The sequence below is a fragment of the Prionailurus bengalensis genome, chromosome D2 (assembly GCF_016509475.1).
Source record: "Prionailurus bengalensis isolate Pbe53 chromosome D2, Fcat_Pben_1.1_paternal_pri, whole genome shotgun sequence".
Lineage (NCBI taxonomy): Eukaryota > Metazoa > Chordata > Mammalia > Carnivora > Felidae > Prionailurus > Prionailurus bengalensis.
Genome location: NC_057351.1, coordinates 56,403,558 through 56,431,217, shown reverse-complemented (window position 1 = coordinate 56,431,217; position 27,660 = coordinate 56,403,558). Strand labels below are relative to the sequence as shown.

Sequence of the window (27,660 nt, the reverse complement as noted above, 5' to 3'; positions counted from 1 at the left end):
TGGCACCCAGTAAACACCCGACAAACCCTGCTTTCAGAGAACTGCTAATCCGTCCCATCTCACAGCCAATCCTCTTTCGGCCACCCCCAGCCTGAGGGCCAATCCTTTTCTGCTTTCTAAGAGGGATTAGCTGAAATCTTTCCATTCTAAAGCCTGCATTGCTTAGTGCTGGCCAAGCCCTGGTCCTAACCCCAACCCCTCATAATTTGGTCACAAGACGGAGCCTCAAGTCAATCCGACACACATGTGCTGAGCCCCACCTGCACAAGGCACGGCTTTCCTCCCCTGCCCCGGCAAACACCCAGACTTCAGCGTCCACAACCCCTCCAGCCCTGTCCTGCAGGCACAGCTCAAGCCTGCAGACTCTGCCACTGCAGGGGGAGTCTGGCTCTCCAGCCTCAGGAGGAGGGTTAGTGCAAGGACCAGGACAAAAACATAAGAAGCTTGAGGCCTTTTTATTGACATTTCTCCATACACACAGAGATCCTTTCCGTTCCTCTCCAGTGTAAATGAAGCACAGGGTACTTCACTCTCATCTGTTAACAAAGGAGCCCGAGGAAGGGGGTATACCAAGGCCTGCCCACTTCCCCAGGGACTTGCACCTCCCCGGCCTGGAGCAGGCCCGACTGCCGGCCCTAGTTACACTGGTTGACCTGGCAAGAAAGCTGGCCTCAGATGGCCTCTGTCTCCCCAGCCCGTCTCCTTGGATCCCTGCTTGCCTCCCATGGGTCCTGGGTCCCCGGCAGCCCGTGGCTCCGGGGAAGCATCCTAGAACAGAAGCACCCCACTCTTCTTCATTCCATTCCTTGTGCCACCTGCTCCCAGGAACCATGCAATAAATAAATAAATACTTCAAAAAGGCAGGGCAGCTCCAAGGGAGGGAAATGGTGCCTGAGCCTGCTCAAGGCTTAGGGAGAGACACTGACGGCCTAAAAGTCCAGAGTGAACAGAAAACTGTTGGAGAGGATGGGGACCTCAAGTGGCCTTAACCCGTGAGACTGTCCTGCTGGGGAACAGTGCCAGAGTCTAGGACCCAGCCCAGAGAGATCCTACACTTCCCAGGCCCCCAAGGGTCAAGGGCTTCAGGACCTCTGCTCTGCTTGCCTATCTCACACTCCATGGGACAAGGGGCCAGGGAGAGAAATGCAGCTCTGTGCCAGAGGAGGGATGCCCAAGGCTCCGAGCAAAAGAAACAAGAGTGATCTGAATGCCTGGCATCTACCCAATGGAGCTGTCACCAGGGTAATATGTGGCCTGAGATTCTGCTAGTGAAGGTTTCTGCAAGGTAAGGCTGAGGCCCTTTGAGCTGCTGGGGATCCCTATGTTTTTTCCCACTTAATACTAAAGAACTCTGACAGGTCCTCCTAGACACATCCTCCTCTGGGAGAACATGGAAATTTCAACCCTGTTTCTAGAAGGACTTTCGGTCTGGTTAGCCCTGGCCATACCCTCTGGTGGAGAAACAAGGAGATGCTGATGCCTGAAGGAACGTTCGCATAGCAGAGTGGGGTCACGGCACATTCAGGCCCTTCTGCAGGCTCTCAGAGGCCAAGGGCTTGGACCAGCAACCAGCAGAGGAAGAATCTCTTTTCCCAGTCTCTGATCTCTGGTCTCCTAGAACTGTCAGGTGTGGAGAGATGCCCTGATGCTCAGAGACCCTACAGAGACCAGGCCTAGCTCACTCCTGCCCTCTAGTTTATATTCCCTGCCCAGCTCTGAGTCCACTGATCAGTCCAGAGCGGAGGAGGGCACACATGCCAGGCCCTCCAGGGGCTCCTCTTCCCTCTGGGTTTCGAGAACGGCCGCTTACTAGCCCTCCGCAGGAGTGGGGAACAGCTCCAGAATCCAGCTGGAGACAGCGAGGACAGGAAGGGGACGCCTACCTAGCGTTCAGGCCACATTTGCCCAGCACACACCACATGCGGCTAGGGAGGGTGAGGCCTGCTGCTGGCCCCAGGGACCGACGCCCACTTTGGACCCCAGCCCCTCTTCTCACTTGCTCAAGGTCTGGTTACACGAAGCACACACAAACACAGTCTCTCTCTGGGCTTCGGGGGCTGAAAAGGAGGAAGAACTTGGTGAGACACTTCCTCATGCCCCTTGGTTACGGCCCCACTACTACAACCACCTCCCCAACCCCCAAAGCCCCACAAGAGCTGCCCACCAGCCAGCCCACATCTTCACTAACCCAGCTCACTAGCCTGCCCTCACACTTCTCTTTCCATGGGGACAGGGGACTGTAGGAGTGACCGTACCAACAGCAGGCCTCTCCCAGGTGCTCTACATTAGAAATTATTTTGGCACCAACAAAACCCCATTGAAAATATTTTTTAAATACAACACCAAAAGTTCATTTTCCAAAATGTTTTAACAGTGGTTATCTCTAGGAAATAAAATTACAGGATTATTTTTTTCTTCCTTCTTCTTCTGTATCGTAATCTCCAAATCTTCTAGAATAACCATGTTAGTTGCATGACCAGAAAGAAAACCAAAAAACCTCGATTTGTGATTATAACATATTTCAGGCAGTATGAAAAATATGCTCCCAATTTTTTTAGAAGATGCATATGCATTTATCCTACATGCACACTGGTGCTCTCCCTTTATCTGTATCTTTTGTTTACAATGAGTATGTACAGCTTCTATAAAAGGAAAAGAAATTATTTTTGTTGTTGTTGTTAAGTGTTACCAAGGTAATGAGAACAAGAATAAAATTTAGGACGGTGGCTTCCTCTGGGGAAGGCAGGATGGTACCAGGGAGGCTCGGTAGTGTTGCTAATGCTCTCTTTTTTTAACTTCAGTGAAGCAGCCATAGGTATTTAGATTACACCTTATAATTCAGATATGTTAAATAGGTTCCTTTGCATGCATCAAATACTTCAGTATTTTGTGTGTTAAAGAATGGAAAATGTTTCTACGGGCCAGATAGGATCCCGAGTTCCCCTGCCTTCTCACTGAGCCCCTACTCCCTTCCCACACTGCAGCACCCCTTGGAGGAAGCGGGAACCCGCCAAGCCCTACCAACAGCCTGACCCCCGGCCACTTGCATCACTCACCTGTGGCCCCCATAGAGGACTTAGGCACCTTGAAGGAGCAGCACCGGGAGCAGAAGCTGTTTCCACAGTTACTGCAGCTTCGCTGCAGAGAAGAGCCAAGGTCAGTATCAGATGCGTCCCCCACGCCCAGAGCCCACCTCCTTTCCACCAGGTGATCCCACCCAAGGAACCAGAGACTACCGTGGGACTAGGGAGGTGCCCAAGTGGGGCAGGACAAAGCAAACACAACATCCAACGGGAGGGCTGGTGAAGGCGTGGGCAGGGGGGCAGGGAAGCCCTGCTCATTTGAGCAAACCTCGGACCCCAGGACCAGTGTGGCCCAGCGACTCCCCACTACTCCCCTGCATCTCATCCCAAGCCCCTGAAAACACACCGTCAACGAGACTTACCCTCTTCTTCAGCACTGAGAAGGTGGCCGAGCAGCCCGTACAGTTCCCTGACAAACAGAGGTAGCAGCTCAGCCCTGACCCAACCCAGGCCTCAACTCTCACCTGCCCCTGGCTCTTCTAAACAGGCCCACTCAGGACACCAGCCCAGCCCAGACACCGTGCTAGGAGCGGTGCGCAAGGGAGCAAAGTCCAGATCTGCAGACAGAAGGGAGGACTCAAGCTGACAGTCCCTGGGAGTCCATGTCTCCAGACCATACACAGCTGCCGGTCCACAGGCCTTCCCAGGACTTAAAGGCTCCACCTGTAGGTCCAGCCAAAACCGAAGAACATCCAGCAGAATCTGCTCCCTGGAAATCACACCAAGCCGGGGAGGACCTGACAACAGGCATCCTTCAGAGAAGGCAGCTCCAAAGAGCGCAAACCAAACCTGCCTGACACAACCCCTTCCCAAGTGTCTCCTTACAAATACTCCTTGCAAATACTCTGCCCACAGGTAAATTCAGAAACATCTCCTAAAACCCAACTCCTGCTTCCTGCCATCTAAAGATTCCAGGAGAGGACCTCAGAACCAGGCATCTTCCAAGAAGTCACGCAGGGCAGAGGCACAGACACTGTGAGAGGTGGGCAGGAGGGAGCACGACAGAGCTGTGAGACAGACCCACCTAAACCACCACACAGGATGACAATTTGCGACCACGACCACGGTGGCAGAGGAGCAACAGCAGCTTAGCAAACGCACAGGAGGAGGGGAGGGGGTGTAAGAAGAGATGAGAGACAGGGAGGAGGGAACCGAAAGTTTTTTCAGAGGCCGCTGCGCTCACCACCCACTCATGCTTCCAGGAACGTTAAGGATGGAAAAGGTGGACCAAGGCAAAGGCAGTCTGCTGAAGAGGGGGCCTGCAAGTGAATGATGAGAACCAAAAGGGAGGCGACCTGAGGAGGAGGAAAGGCCACACTGGCTTCTCCAAGCTCCAGAAACAAAAGCAAACCCTGAAGAGAACAAAGAAGATTCCAAGGGCTGCCCCCAGGATCACAGACTGTGGTTTGAGGCAGAAATCTCCGTGCAGGCCCGGGGCACTGACCCAGGGGAGAAAGGCACGAGGGTGCTCCCGGAAGGGGCTACAGAGCCCAGCAGGAGGCTGAGTTGAGTCCTGGAAAAACTTGGAAGCAGATAATAAGGCTACTGGAGTAAGTGTCTACAACTTGGGGCCCAGAGGCCTCCTGTGATCTGGCCAGAGCAATTGGCAGCTTCACGAACCACTGCTGAGCCTCTCGAACCACCTGTATGACCAGGTACAGGAACCCAGGCCTCATCTTCATCCAAAGGCCCAAAGCTGTATTGACAGCTACCTGCGGTCCCTTCCTCTGTTCTGCCAGAACCCTGCGCAGCTCTTGCTAAAGGACACTCCCTGTGTTCAAGGAAAGGAGGGCCCAAGCTAGAGCAAGGAGAAACCTGAGGCCAAGGTGTATGAGGTGAATGCCACTGCTGCCAGTCGGCTCATGGCCCAGCAGAGGAAAGGACATGGAAAGGCATAGCAGGTGCCGCTGCCTTGATGCCAAACAAAGAATCGGGCCACGCTAAGACTTTGGTCCCCACACTAAGAATGTGGGCAAAGCAACCCATCCGTGCTCCTCCTCGGCAAGGGGAGCAGGGGCATGGGCACGGGGCAGGGGACCAGAGCCACTCAAAGACTGACACTCACACCCACGTCCAGGATGGAGTGCCAAGGCCAAGCCACCCAGGGCTGCCATGTGGTCCCCCAAGTAGCCGTGCACAAGCCTGGGCCAAGGAGGGCTTAGGGTGCTGACACCGGCTCAAGATAGGTGTTTGGAGGAAGCACCCCTGTTCTCTTCCAGCATCTACCAACTTTCCCTGCCCTCATTCTCAGCAAAGGGCCTGACTCACCATGTGATGATGCCATGGGAGCAGGCAGAGCAGGGAGGAGCCCAGGACTGCATGGGCCCTGCAACGGTAATGGTCACAGAGCCTCTGGGACAGAGGGGGGCCACAGAGAAGCTCCTGAGCAGCCTGTCCTCATTTTCCCCAGGCACCCCCATCATCCACTGGCATGTGGACCGGAGTGGCCCTGAAAGTGGCTCACCCCATGCTGGCCTGCAGGAGCCAGACCCAGAAGCGGAGCTGCTACGGCTGACCTCATGGCAAAGACCCTGAGAGCATCTCAAGGAAGGGACAGAGAGCAGTTTCGAAAAATGTACAATTAAGAGGGGAAAAAGAAGCATTTTCTGCCCTTGCCATCTTCATGCGAACCTAAAAGGCCTTCACCCATCCCAGCAGGGATTATCTGAACTGAAAATCAAATACTGAAATGGGACAGACGTAAAACGAGAGGACTTCGGACACTACGGCAAAAGGAGGAAGATGAGTTAGAAAAACAAGAACACAGGGGCGCCTGGGTGGCTCAGTCGGTTAAGCGTCCGACTTCGGCTCAGGTCATGATCTCACAGTTTGTGGGTTCGAGCCCCGCATCGGGCTCTGTGCGGACAGCTCAGAGCCTGGAGCCGGTTTCAGATTCTATGTCTCCCTCTCTCTCTGCCCCCCCCCCCGACTTGCGCTGTGTCTCCCTCTGTCTCAAAAATAAATAAACATTAAGAAAAAAATTTTTTTAAAAAAAGAAAGAAGGGGCGCCTGGGTGGCGCAGTCGGTTAAGCGTCCGACTTCAGCCAGGTCACAATCTCGCGGTCCGTGAGTTCGAGCCCCGCGTCAGGCTCTGGGCTGATGGCTCGGAGCCTGGAGCCTGTTTCCGATTCTGTGTCTCCCTCTCTCTCTGCCCCTCCCCCGTTCATGCTCTGTCTCTCTCTGTCCCAAAAATAAATAAACGTTGAAAAAAAAAAAAAAAAGAAAGAAAAACAAGAACACAGGAGCCAGAGCAGATGGCTTGGATTTGAGTCACAGCTCGACCATTTACTGGCTGAGAACATGGGCCGAATCACTCTTCTCACCCAAGGTTACTCACCTGCAAATGAGAACACCTAAGGCCCTTTACTTAAAATTCAGATACAAATGAATCACATGCTACAGCAAGAGTACTAATTCTTCTGTAACGTCACTTGGGACTTCTGGAACCCAGGCTGCTTCTAAGCCCTAAGAACTGCCTGTCCCTATCACATCTCCCATCGGAACTAAATGAGACCATGTACATGCAAGTGCGCTGAACACAGAGCTCCAGAGAAGCCGGTGATCATCATGAATAAAATGGAACTTGAAACGACTGAGGGACACTCACACAGCTGAAAGACACAGCATGTGGAGGACCTCTAATCCTGAAAAACAACTGCGCTGGGTGCTACAAGGGCAGGAAGGGAGGTCCCCGGATGCTCTGGGTCAAATTCCTCAAAACAAATCCCAGGGGCTTCTCCCAGGGTGCAGGCCATAGAACTCACTCCCACCAGAACACACAGTATAGCCACCCCACCCTCTTCCCTGTCAGCTGACACTAGGTACAAGTAAGGCTCTTCCTCAATCATAGCACTCAAGTCACCCGCGCTCTTCAGCCAGAACTCTATGTGGCTCATTAATCGCTGTTCTGGCCTGAGTCAGGTTTCCCACAGAGCTAACAGTCAAGTCCACCCTTCTCCAAAGCTGCCATCCTTGACCCACACCCACCTCCCAGTAAAGTAAGCACTTGGCTGAGGAGAAGGGACCTCAAGGTTCTATCACAGGCAGAGGAAGATACAAAAGTATCTTTGCTTCAACTTGTTTCAACTTGGATAGGAAAGATCCAGACAAGCTCCTCGGCACCTGCAGAATGGACCAAGCCCTCTCACACTAACAGCACCCCTTATTAAGCATTTACCATGACCCAGCCAGCATTGTGCTAACACTTAATAAGCATCATCTCATTAGAGACCTATAAGAGTCCTGTGGGCTAAGAACTATTCTTACTGCCCTTTTACAGAAGGGGAAACCGAGGCACGGAGAGATTAAGTAATTTGCTCAAAGACACCCAGCAGAGCTGGAATTTATACCAGGCAATCAGACTCCACATTCTGTTCTCAATCATTAGGCTCCACTGTCTTCTGAGGCTCTGTCTCAGGGTTACATCTCTACAGTCCTGGAGCGGCATTTCTCAAACTGAGTGCCTCAACTTCCCACAAGCTAATACTCAGTAAGGACAGAGGGACACGAAGGAACCTACACTTGCTCCCTTGGCAGTCCTACTGTGTGTCTGCTACCTTGCCAGGGGCCTGGGGACATAGCTTCACTCCTTGCTCTGGTCACAAACCAGAACCCACAATTCCAAGACTGGCCCTGTGGCCACAGTGCCCACGGTGCCCCCGTCCCTCAGCCCCGGCCATACCAAAGTTGTTGGTAGGGTAGCGTTTGCGGAGCCGCTCCGTGAGCCGGGACACCTTGCTGCGCAGCACCTCGTTCTTGCTCAGGAACCCGTTGTCCTGCAGAACCAGCTCATCTTCTGCTGGGCACGGGGCACCCTCGTCATCCTCCTGCGGGAACAGCTCCTTCCAGTCCTGCCCACCTCGCGGCGCGGCTCCGGGACCCACGTGCAGAGGCACCCAGCACAGCAGACCCCAGGAGGCATGGTGATGGCTGGCTCAGTCGCCCTCCCCCCTGCCCAGCCCCTGCCCAGCTCACCGAGGCTCCAACTTACCAGCACCACCAAGTGGGTCTCCTGCCTCCCGAGGTGCAGGGGAGAAGGAGAGAAAAGAGAGAGATAGCAAGAAGAAGGAAGCTGCTGGGAGGGGGCCCCCAGGCAACAGGAAACACAGAAGTGCCACTCTTGAGTTCTGTCTGAGCACGTCCCAAAGGGTGACCCATTCACAGAGGCCCCCAGAGAAGGATCCCAGGACTGGGAGCAGCAGTATACTACTGTTTTTCAAATTGGGTGAAATTAAGTGGATTGTTATTTTAACAGAGCAGAAATTTATAATGTACTTTCAGAAAACTTGCTTCATTTAAGCTTTACATATTTTACAGACATAAGTGTGAATTAGACTAAGATATAAAATGTGTTCACTACTGTGGGTTATGAACAAAAACACTTGAAAGTCCTGGCTGTATATATCCTCCACCACCACCACCACCACCACCCCCACCAAGATGCACAGTCTGCAATCACGTATTAACGTCTTGGAGAAATCTTTCAGTGGCTGAAAATTTAACTGCCTACGTGGACGGGACTAAAACGAGAGAGGTGAGCTAGGGCAAATCACAGGCCCAGGGGCAACTCACAAAACCCCATTTCTTATACCTCAATTTCCCACTTACAAAGGAACATAGAAATGACTTTCTGCTATACAGAAATACAATAGCACAGCTGTGACAATAAACAGTAACCACCATAAGGACTCAGTGACTGGGGACAAGGGGAGTGGGGGCAGTGATGGGGACTAAGTGATTTTTCTAAAGGGGACAGTCACTCCTCAGCTACACTGACCACTGAAGACTCAGGGCTACCAGAGTTTCTGATTTTTCAGAAGACACTGAAAATCCAGACTTTTCATTAAGATCTCCTCCCCATTTGTAAATTTTTTAAGTCTTGCATGCCAAATAAAACACTTCTGTGAACTACCAGTTTGAACCACTGTCTTAAAATGAGGAAGACTCGGGGTGCCTGGGTGGCTCAGCCGGTTTGGTGTCCAGCTTTGGCTCAGGTCATGATCTCACAGTTCATGGGTTCAAGCCCCACATCAGGCCTGACAGCTTGGAGCTTGGAGCCTAGAGCCTGGAGCCTGCTTCGGATTCTGTGTCTCCCTCTTTCTCTGCCCCTTGCCTGCTCACACTCTGTCTCTGTCTCTCTCAAAAATAAAACATTTAAAAAAATTAAAATCAGGAAGACTCTTTGACCTATTACTTGACCTGCAACCACTTTCTCCAGCTTCCCCTTCCTGCCTCCCAGAGATATCTTTCTAATCTCATTCTGCATAAGGGCAGGTAGAGGCCCAGGGCAATGCCCTCCCTCGAATCTGCCTTCCCCACATCAAAGGCACCAAGCCCAGAGTCCCCAGTCTAGGTGGGAAGTGACACACCCCCCCCTCCCCACTACAGAGTGTTTCCCAGAGGCTTCCCTGCCCTGGGCACCCTGAGAGATGTAGGTCAGCTACAGTATGAGTGGAAGTTCACAGGTACCCTTTCGTGCAGTATGTTCTAGCTCAGAACCAGTGCTGGCTGCTGATCTGGATAGAAGAAAACTGAAAAATCCTACATTTGGGACACAAAAAGCCAGCTGGCTCCCGGACCATCTGCCTGGTGGGTAGGGGGTGTAGGGAAGGACCACCCACCTCAATCGCATCTTTAAACTCCTCATCAGGCTCAGCCTCCTCGGCCTCCTCCACACTTCCGGGTGTGAGGTCCTGGGAAAAGAGAGGATTACAGAAGGGGAGGGACGCGGCCCTGCCCACTTAGGCAGAGGCCACCAGCAGCAGAGCCAGCACCCAGGTTCCCCAGAACATCTGTCCCTGCCCAGAAGAGGTGGCACACCTGCAAGAAAGAAGTCATGAGAAGGAGTGCGCCCTCTGACCTCCAAGGACAGGGGGATGGGCCCAACACCACAGGTGGCCCTACGGTGGCTGCAGAGCACAGTGACCGACAGCATGGGTTCTAGAACCACAGGGCCTGGTCTGAGTCCTGGCCGCACCGTGTGCAGGCAACTACTCTGTGCCCCGGCCACCTCCTCTGCAGAAAAGGATCCTCTCATTCTCAGAGACAACCTACACCTCCAAGGGTTGGACACCTACAACAGGGTAAGCAGTCAACAAAGCGCCCAGTTGCTACTACGGTTACTATTATTATTATTATTAAACACTTCAGAGGAAATGAGGCCGGGGAAGCAGCGGGAACCAGAACAAGGCCAGGAGCTGTGCAGTATAAATAAGCTGGGAATGGGAAGGCCCCACAACCTGCCCACAGCAGGCTCTGCCCTGACAGTGGGGGGTGCTCACCTCCGTGGGTGTGGGCGCAGGCGTGCAGTCCGGCAGGGCACACTTTCCCCCAGCATCTGGCAGCGGGGGGCTCTCAAAGACACTGTCTTCCTGCTTGGGGTTCATCCGCCGCTGCAGACATGCCCTGTACTCAGATACCACTACTCAGGGCAAGAACGGGGGGGAGGCAGAAACAGGATGGAATGAGCGGTGCCCTGGGGGACCCCCTTCTGCAGGTGGCTGGCCTGTTCCACCAGCGGCCCACTCTCCACAGCAAGAAAGTCCCCTTCCTAACTCTGAACAAGTCACCCAACCTAAGCTTCGTAAACAAACCAGAGATACTACCACCCACCCCATGTGATTGCAACACAGAGATTAAATGTAGTAAGTGCTTGACGAATTACAGCTTCTGTAATTAATTACTCAACCACAGGGAGGAGGAAAAATACAGCAATCACCCAAACATATGCATAGGTCCAGACTTCTGTGACTGAGGGCCTCTCCAGACTGCCTGACTGCTTTAGAAGCAAGACAGCCGACAAGAACTCTGGGACCACAGAGTACTGGCAGCATCTCAGGAGGCGGATGGCAGCACTGGGAAAACATCCCTCCCTCACCTCCTAGAAGCCACCACATCATGTAAACAGGGATTCACCTGCTTTGGGAAGGGAGAGGGACCCTACAGCAGCAGCTTTGCCTGTTTCCCTGTATCCCACCTGACATCTGAGAGATGCACATTCGGGGACCCTCTGAGAAACTACCCTGGCATGGTGCTGCCCCCTTGTGGATGGCACAGCAAACAGATGGTTAGCTGTAGAGACTTGGTAAACGGGGGAAGCCTAAGCTAGCCCTCAGAGCCTGGGCCCCAACTCTGTCAAGCTGTCCAGGGCTTACCTCGGAAGAACTCCACATTCCCCAGAAAGAGCGTGCTGTTTAAAAGGGCAAGGACCCAGCACAGGGGCAGCAGGTACAGCATGCAAACTGTGCCCAGAAGAGCCCCATAGAACCTGCATGGACAGAGAGGAACCACAGGGTCAGAAATTCTTAAGATCAGAAGGAAACCAATTTGGAGCACACCCACATGGCAATAGGCACGCTTAATAATAAACCAACGAGATCTGCCCGTCAAACAAGTGGGTGAGAGATTACACGGAGGGACATGTTTCTGCTACTATGATTATTTGTACCACCCCCGAAAGTGTCTAAACAAAAGCAGTACATTCCAGCTCACAGGTTTATGTGCAGGTTTACACACAAGAGTCTCAGAGGCTCTCTGCCCCTGAGCTAGGCGAGCAGGGACTCCAGCGGCAAATCCCAGCAGAACAGCAGTGGGGGGAACGAGGGCCACTCACTGCGAGGACGCGGCAGGGTTCTCCCAGTGCAGCACGCGGTAGGCAGCTTCGCAGGTACGGCACAGGCGGCTCAGGAAGGCCTCCAGCTGGATCAGGCTGCGGGCACACAGGGCTTCTGTGAGCCGCACGCCCCGGGGCCCGCCGGAGCTCAGGGCCACAGAGCCCAGGACTTCACAGAGATGGCTAGCTAGGCACAGCTGGTCTCTTCAAACCCACGAGAGGGGCCAGAGAGCTCAGGAGAAACTGCATACATTTCAGTCCCCTTTTCAGGACCCCTCCTGAGGTGTGAACAGGACACAGGTTCCTGCCTGGGTCTCGTCCAGGCTGTTGATGTTGGGCTACTTGACGTTCCCAGGGCTGAAGTTTCCTCATTCATAAAATGAGGAGCAGGGTACCCACCTCCCAACACACTGCAGCTACGGGATAAATGGCAGGATGGATATCCGTGTGTCTCCACCTGGGCTGTGAGGCAGACTCACTTGGGAGGGTTTTTTTTAATGGCTGCACCCCCAGAAGCAATGAACGCACGCTGCACCCAGATCTTGGTTTCTGAAGGGCTCTGGGGAGAAATGGCTGAATCTAGAGTGGGGGCAGCACAAGCGTGAGATAAATCTGAACATCACATGTACTCAAAAATAATGGGGACATATTGAAAGGACACAAGAGCCATTTCAAAAGAGCTCCTACTGCCAAACCTAGGACAGTCTGAGATCAAAATAATGACAGTAATGGATTATAACCCATTAAATAAAACTAAAATCTTGAGTTCGTATTGGTAAAAGGAAGAGCTCTTTCTTACAGCGGAATACCAGCTAACAATGACAATTAGAAAACCACCTTTGTAACTATCACAGTAATAAACTGATCAAGGCAAGACCCAGCAATGGCCGCCGTCTGATAGAGAAACCTTAACCAACTGATCAAAGTTAGTATCTCCCATAACAAGACAGACTGACATCACGTACCTCCTGACAGGATACACTGACAACAACACACACACTGTTTGTGGCATTCCCGCCAAAAATGCATAACCTTAATCTAATTACAAAGAAACAAACAGACCCCAATTAAGGGACATTCTACAAAATAATAATCTTGTTTTTACTTAAAAACGTCAAGGTGTGGGGTGCCTGGGTGGCTCAGTCGGTTGAGCATCCAACTTCATTCAGCTCAGGTCATGATCTCACCGTTTGTGGATTCGGGCTCTGTGCTGACAGCTCAGAGCCTGGAGCCTGCTTCCGATTCTGTGTCTCCCTCTCTCTCTGCTCCTCTCCCACTCACACTCTGTCTCTCTCTCTCGAAAATAAACAAACATAAAAAAAATATACCAGGGTGCCTGGGTGGCTCAGTCAGTTAAGCATCTGACTTCAGCTCAGGTCATGATCTCACGGTTCATGGGTTCAAGCCCTGCATCAGCCTCCGTGCTGACAGCTCGGAGCCTGGAGCCTGCTTCGGATTCTGTGTCTCCCTCCATCTTTGCCCCTCCCCCACTTGAGCTCTATCTCTCAAAAAGGAATAAATGTCAAAAAAAGTTTTCTTTTCATTTAAAAATGTCACGGTCATAGGGCACCTGGGTGGCTCAACCGGCTAAGCATCTGACTCTTGATTTCAGCTCAGGTCATGATCTCACAGTTTGTGAGTACGAGCCCAGCATTGGGCTCTGCACTCAATGTGGAGCCTGCTTGGGATTCTCTCTCTCTCTCTCCTGCTCTCTCTCTCTCTCTCTCAAAAATAAACAAACTTAAAAATTAAAAAAAAAAAAAAAGTCAAGGTCATGAGAAACAAAGACTAAGGAACTACTGCAGGATACAGGAGACTAAGAAGACATAAAAACTAAATGTAATGTATGACTCAGGACTGGATCCTGGATCAGGGTAAATTCATATAAAAGACCTTATTAGCACAACTGGTAAAATCTGATTATTAACTGTGTATTAGATAATTGCACTAATGCTGTTAGCCACGTAAAATTTCCTAATTTTGATTATAGGATTATGGATATCTAAGAGAATGTCTTTGCTCTTAGGAAAGAAGCATTTGGGGTAAACAGGCATGATGTTTGCAACTTACTTTCAAATGGTTCAGGAAGAAAAAAAATAATGTGCAAGGATACGGCAACAGATGAAGCCAATGTCGCAAACTGTTAATAATTGTTTTATCTGGGTAAAGGGCATAGGGGAGTTCTTTGTATTATTCTTGCAACTCCCATTTAAGTTTAAAGTCATTTCAAAATAAAAAGGTTTTTTGTTGTGTTTTTTTGTTTTGTTTTGTTTTTTTTTAAAAACCACAGATACCCAGACCCACTCCAGATAACTGACTCAGGCCAGGCCCAGGCTCCGTCTGTTTGTAACTCTTGTCTGCAGCTTTGCAGATGCTATGGTTACTGTTATTCACCAGTCGTAAGGTGCTTCTTCAGAAGTACCAGCTCTGTCACATTTAGGAAGCCTCTCAACAGCACAGTGATGGTGACTGGTATTTACTGAACACTTCCTGGGTACCAGACACTCATTTACTCTCCACACCCACCTATGAGGTAAGTCTATTACTATCCCATTTAACGGATGAAGAACCCGAGGCACAGGGAGGCTGGGCAGCTTGCCCGACGTCACACAGTAAGTAAAGGGAAGAGCTGGCATTTGAACCCTGGCTCCTGTGCGCACATGCTTAGTCAAGACCCTAAATTGGGTCTCTGGTGGAAAGAACACAAACTGTTGTGAAATCAGCTAGATCTGGATTCTCGCCCCACCATGGTCCCCTTTTAGCTGTGTGCGCCTCTTTCCTCAACCATAAATGGAAGATAATAATAGCAGCTACCTCCCAGAACTGGTGGAAAGACGAAAGGAAATAACATCTGTGGTTTGCCTAACACAATGCCCGGCACAGAGCAAGTACTCAGTGCGGCGGTCGTGACTGCCTCCCACCTCCCCGGCCCCTTTCATACTCACAAGCTCTTCACCTCAGCCACAGCCTCGGGGCGAGACAGGCGAACTCTCTGGAGGTCCTCCTGCCTCACGCTGTGATACTTCCTCCGCATCAACTCAGACTCAGGCAGCCGTGCCCGGCAGACCTCCTGAAGGTAGCCCAGGAGGGCGGGCACTGAAATCATCAGGGCACCCACCGAGTACCACGCACCTATGGGATCGACGATACTGCAGGTGAACGGGTAGCGAGGACCGGCAGCCTCTGCCCACCAGATGCCCACGTGTTAGCTCCCTCACCTCCTCCAGGGCTCCGTCCAGAAGGCCTTCCCTGATCACCTCGCATGACACAGTATCTGGCCTGCTCCCTCTCCAGCCCTTTAACTCAGCTTTAGTCTTCCTCATAGAATTCCTATCGCCCTCCAATAGGATTCCTATAGCCACACAACTGACGATATGTATAGTTGTCTCCTTCACAATATAGGCTCTTGAGGGCTGGGACTTCATTTGCTTGGTCACTATAGCCCCAGACCCATTTTTTTTTTTTAATATTAAAAAACTCATGCTAGCACACAGTAGGTGGTTCGTGCCTGGAGTCTGGCTGCTGGAGCACCCCGTGACTGACATGCTGACCTCTGGGCTACTGGGACAGATTAGAAGTCTTTCTTTTGGCTTTTGGAATACCACAGACCAGACCACTGTGGACTAAGAAAAGGGAATGCTGAGAGAAAATCCAAAGAAGAAACTTGGCCCATGCAGTACGGTACCCCCAAAGCAAGCTAACACAGCACTGACCACAGAGTAAATGCTTGTTAAGTATCTGTCATATGATTTACTTTGGAAATATGTTAAGAAAAATCTTAACAGCCTGAGAAGGATATCTGAGTTTAGAACAGGCAAAGAGTCCTACTAAGAAACAAAAAACGAGGTCTTCTGTGAACTGGGTTTATTTTTAACCCATCAAATCCATATCTCCATAGGAAACAAAGGAGAAACTTGAGAAATGCAAGTTCGAAAGAAGAGTGAAAATGTGAATAACGGTCCCAGCTCCTCAGAACATTCTGTCCCAGGCCCTTCACACATTCACCCTAGGGATTCAGCTTTTTCTGCAGCCATCTGCCAGTTCCAAACAGGAAAACGGCTGGGTCCTGGTGTATCTCGTCACAAAAGGTCCCCAGGAGACATCACTACCCAAGACCCCTAGAGCCACCCACCTGTCCACCCGTCTCCCTCAAAGGCTCCACACCACAGACCGCTCATTGCTGGTGACTTCCCAGCAGCCCCCCTCCAGGCTCACTTGCTGAGCCAGAGAAAATCCAGAGATATGGCAAAAATCTCTACAAAAATCTATTCACCTTCCTGGTACCCTGACCCCATGTCATGCCCCAGTGACCCCAGAATCAGCTTGAAAGTCAAAATGGAAAAAGGTCAATCCGCCAGCATTCAGTCAAGAAGGAAACAAAAATAATAATAATAGCTATCATACATCGGCTGCTTACTCTGTGTCAGACACTGTGCTAAACGTTATACATAGACTGTCTCACTCCGCACAACCACCCTCGGAGGAAAGCACCCTCCTGTTAGAGATGAGGAAAATTAGGCCTTAACAAACAGATTCAAGAACTTGCCCAAAGTCATCCAAACCACCCAGCCAGGATTCTAGCCCAGAGTGTCTCTCCAGAGCCAGTTTTCTGACATCAAGCAGACATGAAAGGAAGCCACCTCCAGGGCAAGACAGGCGGCCACTTCTTGAAATTCTTTCCCACATTCATTCACAAAAACCCCCTGGCCCCTGGAAGCAATTCTTACCTTCATTCAAAGTGAGGAACAAGATGTTGAGGCCCAGGCAGGTCAGCAAGGAACACAAAGGTGTCTGCCACCTACAACACAAGAAAGGCCTGGTCACCAAAGACGGCCACTCCTCCAGTGGGAAGGGGAGATGGCTACCACGGGTGGGTCATCAAAACCAGGAGCAAGAGGAGGGGGCCTGGAGCTCACAGTGTCAAGGAGAAATGAAAAGTGGGTCCCTCATGTGGACAGGTGCCTGGGGGAGGAGTTAAGGTCACACATTAGGCCCTGCGATGAGAAAAGGTATCCTGGCAGAACTAGAATACCTATGGAACTTTCTCCCAGAAGAAGAATTTATAAAATATCCATTGAGAGACCCAGTTAATACTGTTTAACCTGTGTTTTATAAGGTTCTGGTCCCTTTAAGAGGTGACAATGACAAACTTTCTTCTTTAAAATTTTCCCTTAGAAAAATACATGAACCATATATTCACTGTGCAAAATTCATCTAATACAGAAATCAAGAGGACAAAACATGAAGGATTTCTGTGACCCCAGTTGTGACTTTCTTATTTCTCAAATTTTGTGAATTTATTTTAACATACGTTAATTCAAAAGGAGAAAAAATAGGGGTGTGCCTGGGTGGCTCAGTTAGTTAAGGGTCCAACTCTTGATTTCGACCCAAGTCATGATCTCACGGCCGTGAGACGGAGCGCTGGGTCAGGCTCCACACTGGACACTGAGCCTGCTTAAGATTCTCTCTCTCCCTGTGCCTCTCTCTGGCTTGCACGAGAGTGCGTGCTTGCCCTCTCTCAAAAAAATAAAAATAAGTCAGGGTGCCCGGGTGGCTCAGTCGATGAAGTGTCTGACTCTTGGTCTCAGTCAGGTCATGATCTCATTGTCATGAGCTCCCTGCTGGGCATGGCACCTACTTAAGATTCCCTCTCCCCATCTGTGCCTCCCCAACTCGAGTGAGGTCACATGCTCTCCCTCTCTCGAGACATAAAAATAAAAAATAAATAAATAAGGAGAAAGAATGATGTTTCGTTTTAATCTATCAAAACCGAACTTGAAACCAGCACACAGCATCCTTTCAGCAGCCACGCCCTAAGTGAACCGGCAGCGCTGGGGGCCCACGCAGGCCCAGCCCACCACCACCAAAGAGCAGCGCACAAGCCCCCAAGGAGGAAAGAAAGAAGACCAGAGGCTCGAGCTGACAAAGACCAGCAAAGGCTGCTGGCTCCGCCTCTCATAAAGGACATTTAACAGGGAAAAAGGAGCAGAGATGTGGCAGTGAAGCCCGACACCCATATTTGAAAGAGCCAGTATAGCATTTCTAAGGTCAGCCATCAGAGGAAGAGTCAAAGAAAAATAAACAGGTAAGTTGCTGGTAAGCAACATATTCAGAACTCCAATGTATTTTCTTTCGCTGTGATTGAGGTATTTCAGTTGCTAAATGAGATTCATTAACTTATGTGCTGTTTTTACTTTGAGTAAGGGAATAAAATGACCTTTCTCGACCTTTCTCTAAAAATTCAGCATACTCCCTCTATACCATCCTAATTAGGCCTCAGAACCATCCAGCGGCAGGTACCAGCGTAAAAGCAAATTAAAAATCAGGTCTAAGGCCGATCTCATTTCAGAAATAAAAACATCATACAGTCACTAAAGTCACTTTCATTGTAAAGCCTCTCCCATTCTGTCTCATATCTTCACTGACACTTTGGTCATGGAGACCCACCCACTAGAGTAGCTGATCCCAGAAGAGGAGTCTTTTAAAAATCTAACGCAGCTCTAGGCTTCAGACGTAACAGACAAAGCTGAAGATTAGGTCCCTCTTGAAAGTCAAATCCTCTTTACTAAGAAAAGAACAATCAAAAGCACAAATTAATCTGACAGCCATTTTCACAGACCAGTGCTCTGTCTTCCGCTGGCACAGAAGACAAGCTCCTTGGGGCTTTTTAGACCAAATGCTGCTCTCCTCCCCCCCATCCAGCTTTAATCAATTCCATCACATCCTCAGATTTCTAATTTCATAAAATGGAAAAACCCTAACACGAGTTCCAAGAAGCAGGATATAGTTACTTTTGCACTTTGCCACAAAAGGGTAAAACACATACACATACACACGCATGCTTGCATGTGTGCACAGAAAACACCAGGGCCCACCCCCTGCCCTAAGGAAGACTAAAATTCATTTCAGCTGGACAATCGTGGTGGGATTATAAAACAAGCCCCTAGTCCATTCTCCCCTATCTCTCGTGACAAGAGTACAGCGATCTAATAGAGAACATTCCTCTGGAACACAAACTAGCTCATCTCTAGGGTTAATGCCATAAATTAAGGGGGTTCTGGGGTGAACAAGAAAAATTTAGGGGGCCTTGTTCAGAGAGTTAAAAACAAACCTTGCAGGGTGCCTGGGTGGCACAGTCAGTTAACTATCTGACATTTGGTTCTGGCACAGCTCATGACTGCAGGGTTGTGAGAGCGAGCCCCACATCAGACTCTGTGCTGAGCGTGGAGCCTGCTTGGGATTCTCTCTCTCTCTCTCTCTCTCTCTCTCTCTCTCTCTCTCTCTCCCTCTGCCCCCTCCCCCAACAAGTATGTTCTCTCGCTCTCTCTCTCTAAAATTAAAAAACAAACCTCCCCCACTACTTCCAGATTGAGGTAAGAATGAATACTCAACGGCACTCTTAGAGATTAACCCAACTGCACTAACCCTGCCTCCTACCTGTCTCTCTCAGGCATCTTAGAGGGTTGGAGATCTGTATGAGAATCTGATGAAAATTAGAAGCTTCTTCCTTAGAAATACACATATGTGCACAAAGATATATATATAGTTTCAAGAGATTCAGTGACCCCATAAAGTCCCACTCAGGCCCCAGGTTATGAACGTCTGCTGTGTAGGACAACAACCAGATGTGATGTGGCTCCCAATATTAGCAATACATAACCTTTGGGGTTTCACTTGAATCTGATCCAGCCTTTAAATCTAACTTCCAATTTGCACCATGAGGAAGCAACCAGACAAATCTAAGTAGGAAATTCTCCAGAACAGTCAGCTCAGTCTCCAGCAAGTCAGTATCATGAAAAAGAAACCATTTTAGATTGAAAGAGACTTAAGGGACACAATAACCACATAGAATGCACAGTTCTGGATTGGAATCGGATTTGGCCAAAACATGACATTCCTGCAACAACTGAGGAAATCTGAACGTGAACTGAATATAAAATGATATCAGGGAATTACTGTTAACTTTGTTAGGTGTGGTGTTGCTTTTTCTTATTAAAAAAAAAAAATGTCCGAAGGCACCTGGGTGGCTCAGTGGGTTGAGCATCCAACTTCGGCTCAGGTCATGATCTCACAGTTCATGAGTTCGAGCCCCACATTGGGCTCTATGCTGACAGCTCAGAGCCTGGAGCGTGCTTCAGATTCTGTGTCTCCCTCTCTCTGCCTCTTTCCAGTTCGCACTCTCTCTCTCTCAAAAATACATAAACGTGAAAAAAGATTTTTTTTAATGTCCAGGAGGCACCGGGGTGGCTCAGTCAGATGAGCATCTGACATCAGCTCAGGACATGATCTTGCGGTTTGTGGGTTGGAGCCCCCATGTCAGGCTCACTGCGGTAAGCACCGCTGATCCTCTGTCTCCCTCCCCCTGGGCCCCTCCCTCGCTTGCACTCTCGCTCTGAAAAATAAATAAAACATTTTTTTGAAATGTCCTTATTACTTAGAAATAAACTGACATATTTATGAAGTGAAATAGTACATATCTGTAATTAAAATTCTTGGGGCGCCTGGGTGGCGCAGTCGGTTAAGCGTCCGACTTCAGCCAGGTCACGATCTCGCGGTCTGTGAGTTCGAGCCCCGCGTCGGGCTCTGGGCTGATGGCTCGGAGCCTGGAGCCTGTTTCCGATTCTGTGTCTCCCTCTCTCTCTGCCCCTCCCCAGTTCATGCTCTGTCTCTCTCTGTCCCAAAAATAAATAAACGTTGAAAAAAAAAAAAATTAAAAAAAAAAAAAAAAAAAAAAAAGCTTTTAAAATTCTTTAAGATAAGAAAGTGAGTTGAAAAGGGAAAAAACAAAATTATAGAGAATGAAAATCAAAGCAAAATAAGAACAAAAATTTTGAGATCCATAATCCCAAAAGATTATTGAAAAAAAAGGTTAGTGAAAACGGTACCTGCTAATTCATAGGTATTTACATTTAACTTCTGTTCAAAATTATATTCTAATTCTAATATTAATTATGCTGATACTGAGAAAGGAAAAAAAAAAAAAAAACCCGCTTTAAAGATTTAGAAGGCCCGATGTTCAAGGCTAGTTAGCAGTCCTGAGGTATGATCTTACTGAACCACAAAGAAACTCTGGTGAAAGGCCATATGGTTTCCAGGGCCTGCCTCTCCAGGGGTGGGCCTGGAATAAGCCCAGGGAACCAATGGACCTCCCAGAACTGCTCTTCACTAGGGCAGAAAGGACAGCCCGGCCACTGCCTAAATGGCTAGCACAACTATGGAGCAGGAAAGCAGAAGGCCCAGATGGTCAGAGCAATCAGAGCAACTCTACAAAGTCTATTACCTGAGCAAGTATCGGACACCGTCACCTGCATCCTTTAGGGGTTCCAGGTAGATCTCCAGCCTCTTGTAGGACAGAACCAAGTTGAAAAGATCAAACGCCGGGGACTTGGTAGGGGCAGGTGGAGACTCCAGGGGAGCCTCAGGCATCACGCTGGGGCTTACCTCTGGCCCACTCCCCTCACGCTCTGATGTCTGCATCCTGTAACCATAATAATTCCTGACATTTGCATTGCACTTCCAATCCCAACACACTATCTCATGTGGTGCATGAGGTTTATTACAGAATAAACCTGTAAAGTAGCAAGGGTTACAGATGGAATACCCGTTTCACAGAGAGGAAACACCATTCAGCAGGGTGAACCGAATTACCCAGATATAAAACCCGGCTCATCTGACTCTCCATCTAATGTCTTTTCCCCCACAGATCCATCAAGAGTATAAACCATAGGGGCGCCTGGGTGGCGCAGTCGGTTAAGCGTCCGACTTCAGCCAGGTCACGATCTCGCGCTCCGTGAGTTCGAGCCCCGCGTCGGGCTCTGGGCTGATGGCTCAGAGCCTGGAGCCTGTTTCCGATTCTGTGTCTCCCTCTCTCTCTGCCCCTCCCCCATTCATGCTCTGTCTCTCTCTGTCCCAAAAATAAATAAACATTGAAAAAAAAAATTTTTTTTTTAAAAAAGAGTATAAACCATAAAGACCAAGAACACATGGTTGCTGGGAAGAGGCAGTCTGTTGTCTAAAAAGAAACGATGACCTGGAATATTTTTCACCCACTCTTTACCTGGTTAACTCCTACTCATACTTCAGGTATTGGCTGAAACATTGCAACACCGTCAGTCTGGAATGGGCGCCCATCCCCAGTGATCCTAAAGGATCATGAACTTGCCCTAACAGTATTTATCACACCAAAGTAAAACTCCCTGCTTTCTTGCCGGTCTACACTTCTTAACTTTAGTAGGAGTTCCACCAAGTCAAAAACTATGTCTTCCATTTACCACTACTTCTGCACATAGTGGACGGTTAATTTATGATCAGTGAATTAGTGAATGAACTGAATGAGTGAATGAACTGCCCATCCTCCAGGACTCCAGTGCTTTCTCCTGCCCTGTCACATCTTCTAACCCTTTCTTCTCCCTTCTGTTCCCAACCACTTCCTGTACCATTCCTGCCCATTACCCTCCCTTCTCCCTTGAACCCGGAGAGGCAGTCACCTCCTTCCATAAGGCCCCGTTCCCATCTCCCCTCTCCGATGGGGAGAACCGCAGGAACCCTCACCCTCTTTCCTAATTTCAAAGTCCTACCCCAAATGCTAAGCAGAAAACAAGTGATCAAAATCTCGGAACACAGCAACATAAGCCAGTCCCACGCAGGGGACTGCGACCTGAAGGGGGTGGGGATGTGACAAAGAGGACACTGGGAGCCCGAGATGTCCGCGGAAGGAGATCGGATAAAAGGACCCGGGGTGGGCGCGGTAAGAGCCCGTGTGGGCGGGGAACCGGTCAGCGCAGGCAGAGGCCTGGACTACCACCACCGCAGCCCAGGGAATCTGATGGGGCCTTTCGGCCCAGACCAGGGAAGGCCACGCCCAAAGCCGCTGGGCCGCAGGTGACGGCCCCTGCGGCGTCCAGGAGCCCAACTCCGTGCCCTTGGCAGAGACGAGGGGATGGGGAGGGGGTGGCACCTCACCTGCCCGGTCGCTGGGTTGGTAGAGGAGGGGCGGGGACGGCCAGGGAGCACTGGAAGGGCCAATGGGCCCAGGAGCGTTTTCTCAGGCCCGCCCCACCCCGACGACAAGCCTCTTCCAAGGGCCTCAGAAGTCGCAAATTGGAGAGCCTCCTCCGCCTACCCCGCCGCCGCCGCTTCCGGGACGCGAATTGCTCAGCGGCGGCGTGCCCGTGACGTCATCGCGCCCGCCCCGCCTCCGGCCCCTGCTGCTGCGTTTAGCTCCGCCCACTCTAGCACAGGTGAGCGCCCACCTCAGCCCTGTGCCTGCGCGTCTTTCCTCCCTCAGCCTCGCCCACGCTCAGCTGGGTCCCTGAGTGATCAGGATTCGCAAAATACCGCAGATCGGTGGGAGCACGTGCTTCAGTGTCACGCATCTCGCCACTCTGGTACAAATCGAACCGATTCGTATAAGCAGGAGTCAAATGTCTGTACCCCTTCCTTGATTGCCCCAACTGGAAACTATCACTTTCCCTTCCGAACAGCTAGACTGTGAACAGATTCGAAATCACCGCCCGGACCACACTATTTCAGAAATCCTCTCCCTTCTCAGAGGAGGCTTTGTGTCTAGGTCAGGCTTGTCGGCTGCACTCTGCCTCTGCTCCTTTAGGGTGAGTCCAGGGGAAGTATAGAAAGATTTTTTTTTTTTCTTTAATATCTTAACTACCTGAAATTTCACCATCAGTAATTTACTCCGAAGGTAAATTTTAGTGTCTTTGCAGCTCCTCCTTGAGTGGGCCTGGATCACTGGTCTCACACTGGCTGTGGCTAGTAGTATAATTGGTTCTCTCTTCTGGCAGCTCTGCAATTGAGAGATATTATTTAAGAACTAGGCATTATTCCGGGGGAACACTGGAGGATACAAGAAGGCTCTAAAGGCCAGAAAGGGACAACAGTCATGGCCAATATCGATGAACAAAGACTTCCCTTGGTAATTAGAGACTGGTCAGCTGGATTCTGCTTTTGAGAATCTACCTCTGAATTTAGTATAATGAAGTTCTCCCAGTTCCTTGTTTCCCTTCTCCAACATTCTGAGTCTTCATTCTTTGCTCCAAATCCTAGTGCCACTGATAAGTGAAAGAGACTGAAGGAGAACAAACTAGTAAAAGAAGATAAGTAAAAACTTGACATTTTCCAGATGTTAGTCTTTGCATCTCTAAGCCACAGTGTGTATGACCCACATGATTGACTCATAAACCTCGCTGTGGCCCTTGGAGAAATACTCGTGGGAAATGCTGGGTAGAACAAGCTGGAAAATAGGAGTGGGGAGAGAAGAGAATGTCTAAGCAGCTTACCTCCACCAGATGGCTCCCTCACCCACTCTTACATAAACCTTGGGGTTTCAGAGCTGCCTTTGAATTTGGGAGTTTCTGTCTGTGGCCTTTCCTGCCACCATTTCCACCGCACGCCAGATTTTGTCATGCTTTGAGCGTTACTCGTTATTTCATTCTGTGTAACAAATTATTTCAAAACTTACTGGTTTAAAACAATAATAAATATATATTTTCTCACACTGGTGTTTGGCTTTTGGGTGATTTTGGTCAGGAAATGGAGAGTGGCTTCGTGGGCGGTTTTGGCTCCAGCTTCCGTGAGACTGCAGTCGGATGTTGGACAGGGCTGCTATCATCTGAAGGCTTGATGAGGCTGGGGGACTGGCTTCCACAGTGGCTTCCTTGCACTGCTGACAAGTTGATGCTGGCATTCTTATGCTGATAGGCTGGGAAGAGGTTTCAGTTCCCCACGGCTTGGCACTCTCCAGAAGGCCTCTTGAGCGTCCTCTGGCATGGTGGCTGACTTCCTCCAGAGCAAGAGATCCAAGAGGGAGCCACAAGATCTATGATACATCCTCAGAAGGACACACGGTCATTTTCACAACATCCTACTGGTTTTACAGGTCAGAACTATTCAATGTCCCAATGTATAATGGGAGGCTTATACAAGAGCATGACTGCCAGGAGGTAGTCATTGGGGCCATCCTGGAGGCCATATTGGAGGCTAGCTGCTGCTATGTGCTGCTCTGTGGGCTTAGAATATCCTTCTTCCTCCACCTGACCTCCTCCTGCAGACCTTTGAACATCCAGCTTGAATGTCAAGTCCTTTGTGAAGCTTTCCCCAAATAATTTCTCATTTCCTCCTCTGTGTTTACACAGAACTCTGATCCATCCCCTATTAAGCACCTATCACTTTGCATTTCAACCTGTGTCTATAATCCCCCCCACCCTTTGTTCGGGAGAGCAGAGAAACTGAAACTTAAAATCCTGGCAGCCCCAGTTTCTGCCAAGTATAGAGCTTTGGCACAGTAAGTAGTCAATGTATGCTTATTTTTAAATAAATGAATAAAACAGAGAAAATAGCAAGCGTTGGTGAGGATGTGGAGAAACTGGACCCTTTGTGCACCATTGTTGGGAATGTAAATAGTGCAGCCTCTATAGGAAACGACGTGTCATATCCTCAAAAAATTAAATGATCCAGCAATGGCACTTCTGAGTATATACCCAGGAGTACTGAAAGTAGGATCTCGAAGAGATATTTATGCGCCCATGTTTATAGCAGCGTTATTCACAATAACCAGGAATGTAGAAGTAACCCAAGTGTCCATTAATGAATGCACAGATAAAATATGCAGGGATAAACATATATACACACACACACACACACACACACACACACAATAAACGATTATTCAGCCTTGAAAAAGTAGGAAAATTCTGACACATGCTACAACATGAATGAACCTTGAGGACATGAATGCTAAGTGAAATAAGCCAGCCACAAAACAACAAGTTTGTACAATTCCACTTACACAAGGTCCCTAAAGTAGTCAAATTCATAGAGACAGAAAGTAGAATACAAATGCCAGGGGCTGGAGGGAGGGGAGAATGGGGTGTTATTGTTTAATGGAAATCGACTGTCAATTTTGCAAGATGAGAAGTGTTTGGAGATGGCTGCACAAACAATGTGAACGTACTTTAATACTGCTGAACTGAACACTTAAAATATGGTTAAGATGGTACATTTTATATGTATCTGGCCACAATTAAAATTCCTTAATCTTCATTTATTTATTTATTTATTTATTTTGAGAGAGACAGTGTGCAGGCAGGGTAGGGACAGAGAGAAGGAGATGGAGAATCCCAGGCAGGGCCCACACGCTCCGCCTGACATGAGGCTTGATCCCACGCCCGTTGAGATCATGACCTGAGCCAAAATCAAAAGTCGGACACTTAATGGACTGAGCCAGCCAGGCCCCCACAATTAAAAACCTTTAAATGAAAGATTGATGTGTAAACAAAGTGGAATATATCCATTCAATGAAATATTAAATCAGCTGCAAAAAGAAATGAAGTATTCATACGAGCTACAAGGATGTACTTTGAAAACGGTATGCTGCATGAAAGAAACTGACACAAAGGCCACGTGTTGTTTGAATCTATTTACATGAAATGTTCACAACAGACAAACCTATGGAGACAGAAAGTATATTAGCGGTTGCCAGGCACTGGGGGCGAGAGGGAGGGGCAGGACCTGGGAGTGACTTCTAACAGTTACAGGGTTTCTTCTTGGAATGATGGAAATGTTCTGGAATTGGAGAGTGGTGATGGTTGCACAACGTTGTGAGTATACTAAAACCCCTGAACTGTACACTTTAAAAATGAGACTTTTTATGTTATGTCGTGTGAAATCTTGTGTTATATGAATTATATTTCAATTAAAAAGTGAGTGAAATGAAATACTTGACTGGTATGTATTTTTAGGTTGTCTTTAATATTTGCATTTTCTCTAGTATTTACACTTAATATTTGAGTATAGTTTTTGATTAATAGCTCATCGCCATTGCTCTGAAAAGAGTTCAGTAAATACATCTTTATGTTCTTGTACCTGGGAAAGAAGTACCCATGAGTAATGAGTTTTCCAGCTGTGAGACAGTGAGTTGTCAGACAAACACAGCAAGGAAATTAATGTCTGCAGTTACATTCTTACTCAGTAGCTCTTGGCAGCCATGAAAACAGCCATTCATCAAACACAAGCAAAAAAAAGCTTCACAGAGCAAAGCAGTGAAAAACCTCAGCAATAAAACTTTGTGGCCTCCTGTGAAGGAGACAGTTAACTGTCCACTAAAAAGTCTCTTTCGCCACTTCATGGTATAGAATTGCAGCTGAGCAGCCGAGGCCCAGCCAGGAACTACATTTCCCAGCCCCCCTGCTGCATATAGATTGGGTCACATGACTCACCAAAGGCTGTGAATAGAAGCATTGAGTGTCGCTTCTAGACCAAGGCATTTAAAAGTCAGAAACCTACTCCTTCCTCTCTTCTCCCAAATGCCAGCTCAACGCAGAGGGAATGGCCAGGCCACATAGTGGAAGGAGACTGAGTCCTGAATCATCGCAGTGGGAAGGCTCCCACTGACCTGGGATACCCACAATGGACAGTTAGGTGAGGAAGAGATTTGTACGTGAATAACAAAGAGATTTTTATTAAATTAAGCTACTGAATTGTTGGGAGATATTTATTACAGCAGTTAAACATCAATATTCATTTATTCCACTGAATGGCTATTTATTATGTGCCTTTCATGGGGAATATAGAAATGAATAGCCTGGAATTCTTCCCTCAAAAAGTTCTAATTCTACAGTCACCTGGCTGGCTTGAATTCGTAGAGCACACAACTCTTGATCTCAAGGTTGTAAGTTCAAGCCCCATATTAGGCGTAGACATTACTTTAAAGAAAAAAAGTTCTAATTACAAATTGGAGAATTAGATGGGAGACTACTTGAGTAAATATGCTACCAGTGGACTGCAGTAGGTAACCCACCAAAAACCCTGAATAGACCATTAACCATTACAGAAATTGAAAGAATTAACAGGGGCACCTGGGTGGCTCAGTTGGTTCAGTGCCCAACTTGGGCTCAGGTCCTGATCTCACGGTTTGTGGGTTCGAGCCCCACATCGGGCTCTGTGCTGACAGTT

General features: G+C 49.0%; 1 protein-coding gene across 7 annotated transcripts; it reads right to left on the bottom strand.

Annotated features, from left to right (window-relative positions):
* Positions 1–436: 436 nt before the first annotated feature.
* On the bottom strand, positions 437–22,867 carry ZFYVE27 (zinc finger FYVE-type containing 27). 7 transcript variants are annotated; one of them, XM_043597180.1, is made up of 13 exons: positions 22,657–22,763; positions 20,975–21,172; positions 16,422–16,492; positions 14,640–14,826; positions 11,695–11,790; positions 11,237–11,349; positions 10,364–10,503; positions 9,704–9,775; positions 8,074–8,094; positions 7,765–7,909; positions 3,446–3,492; positions 3,057–3,138; positions 437–2,057 (listed from the first exon to the last, which is right to left on the bottom strand). In XM_043597180.1, exons 2-13 carry the CDS (start codon positions 21,169–21,171, stop codon positions 1,993–1,995), a joined length of 1,236 nt encoding a protein of 411 aa, XP_043453115.1. In that variant the 5' UTR covers position 21,172; positions 22,657–22,763; the 3' UTR covers positions 437–1,992. The 7 variants fall into 7 exon arrangements, with proteins under 7 accessions (XP_043453115.1, XP_043453116.1, XP_043453119.1 ...); XM_043597183.1 differs by lacking the exon at positions 437–2,057 and adding an exon at positions 2,350–2,642 and having other exon boundaries at positions 22,657–22,849; XM_043597181.1 differs by lacking the exon at positions 8,074–8,094 and having other exon boundaries at positions 22,657–22,867.
* Positions 22,868–27,660: the final 4,793 nt, after the last annotated feature.

Excerpts from the sequence above, each read along its gene's own strand:
- ZFYVE27 (XM_043597183.1), bottom strand. The coding sequence starts at position 21,171 with ATGCAGACATCAGAGCGTGAGGGGAGTGGGCCAGAGGTAAGCCCCAGC. Across the intron at positions 7,910-8,073 it reads AGACCCACTTGGTGGTGCTG|GAGGATGACGAGGGTGCCCC; the intron begins GTAAGTTGGAGC and ends CTGTTCCCGCAG. Across the intron at positions 2,643-3,056 it reads GTCCTCTATGGGGGCCACAG|AAGCTGTACATACTCATTGT; the intron begins GTGAGTGATGCA and ends TTCCTTTTATAG.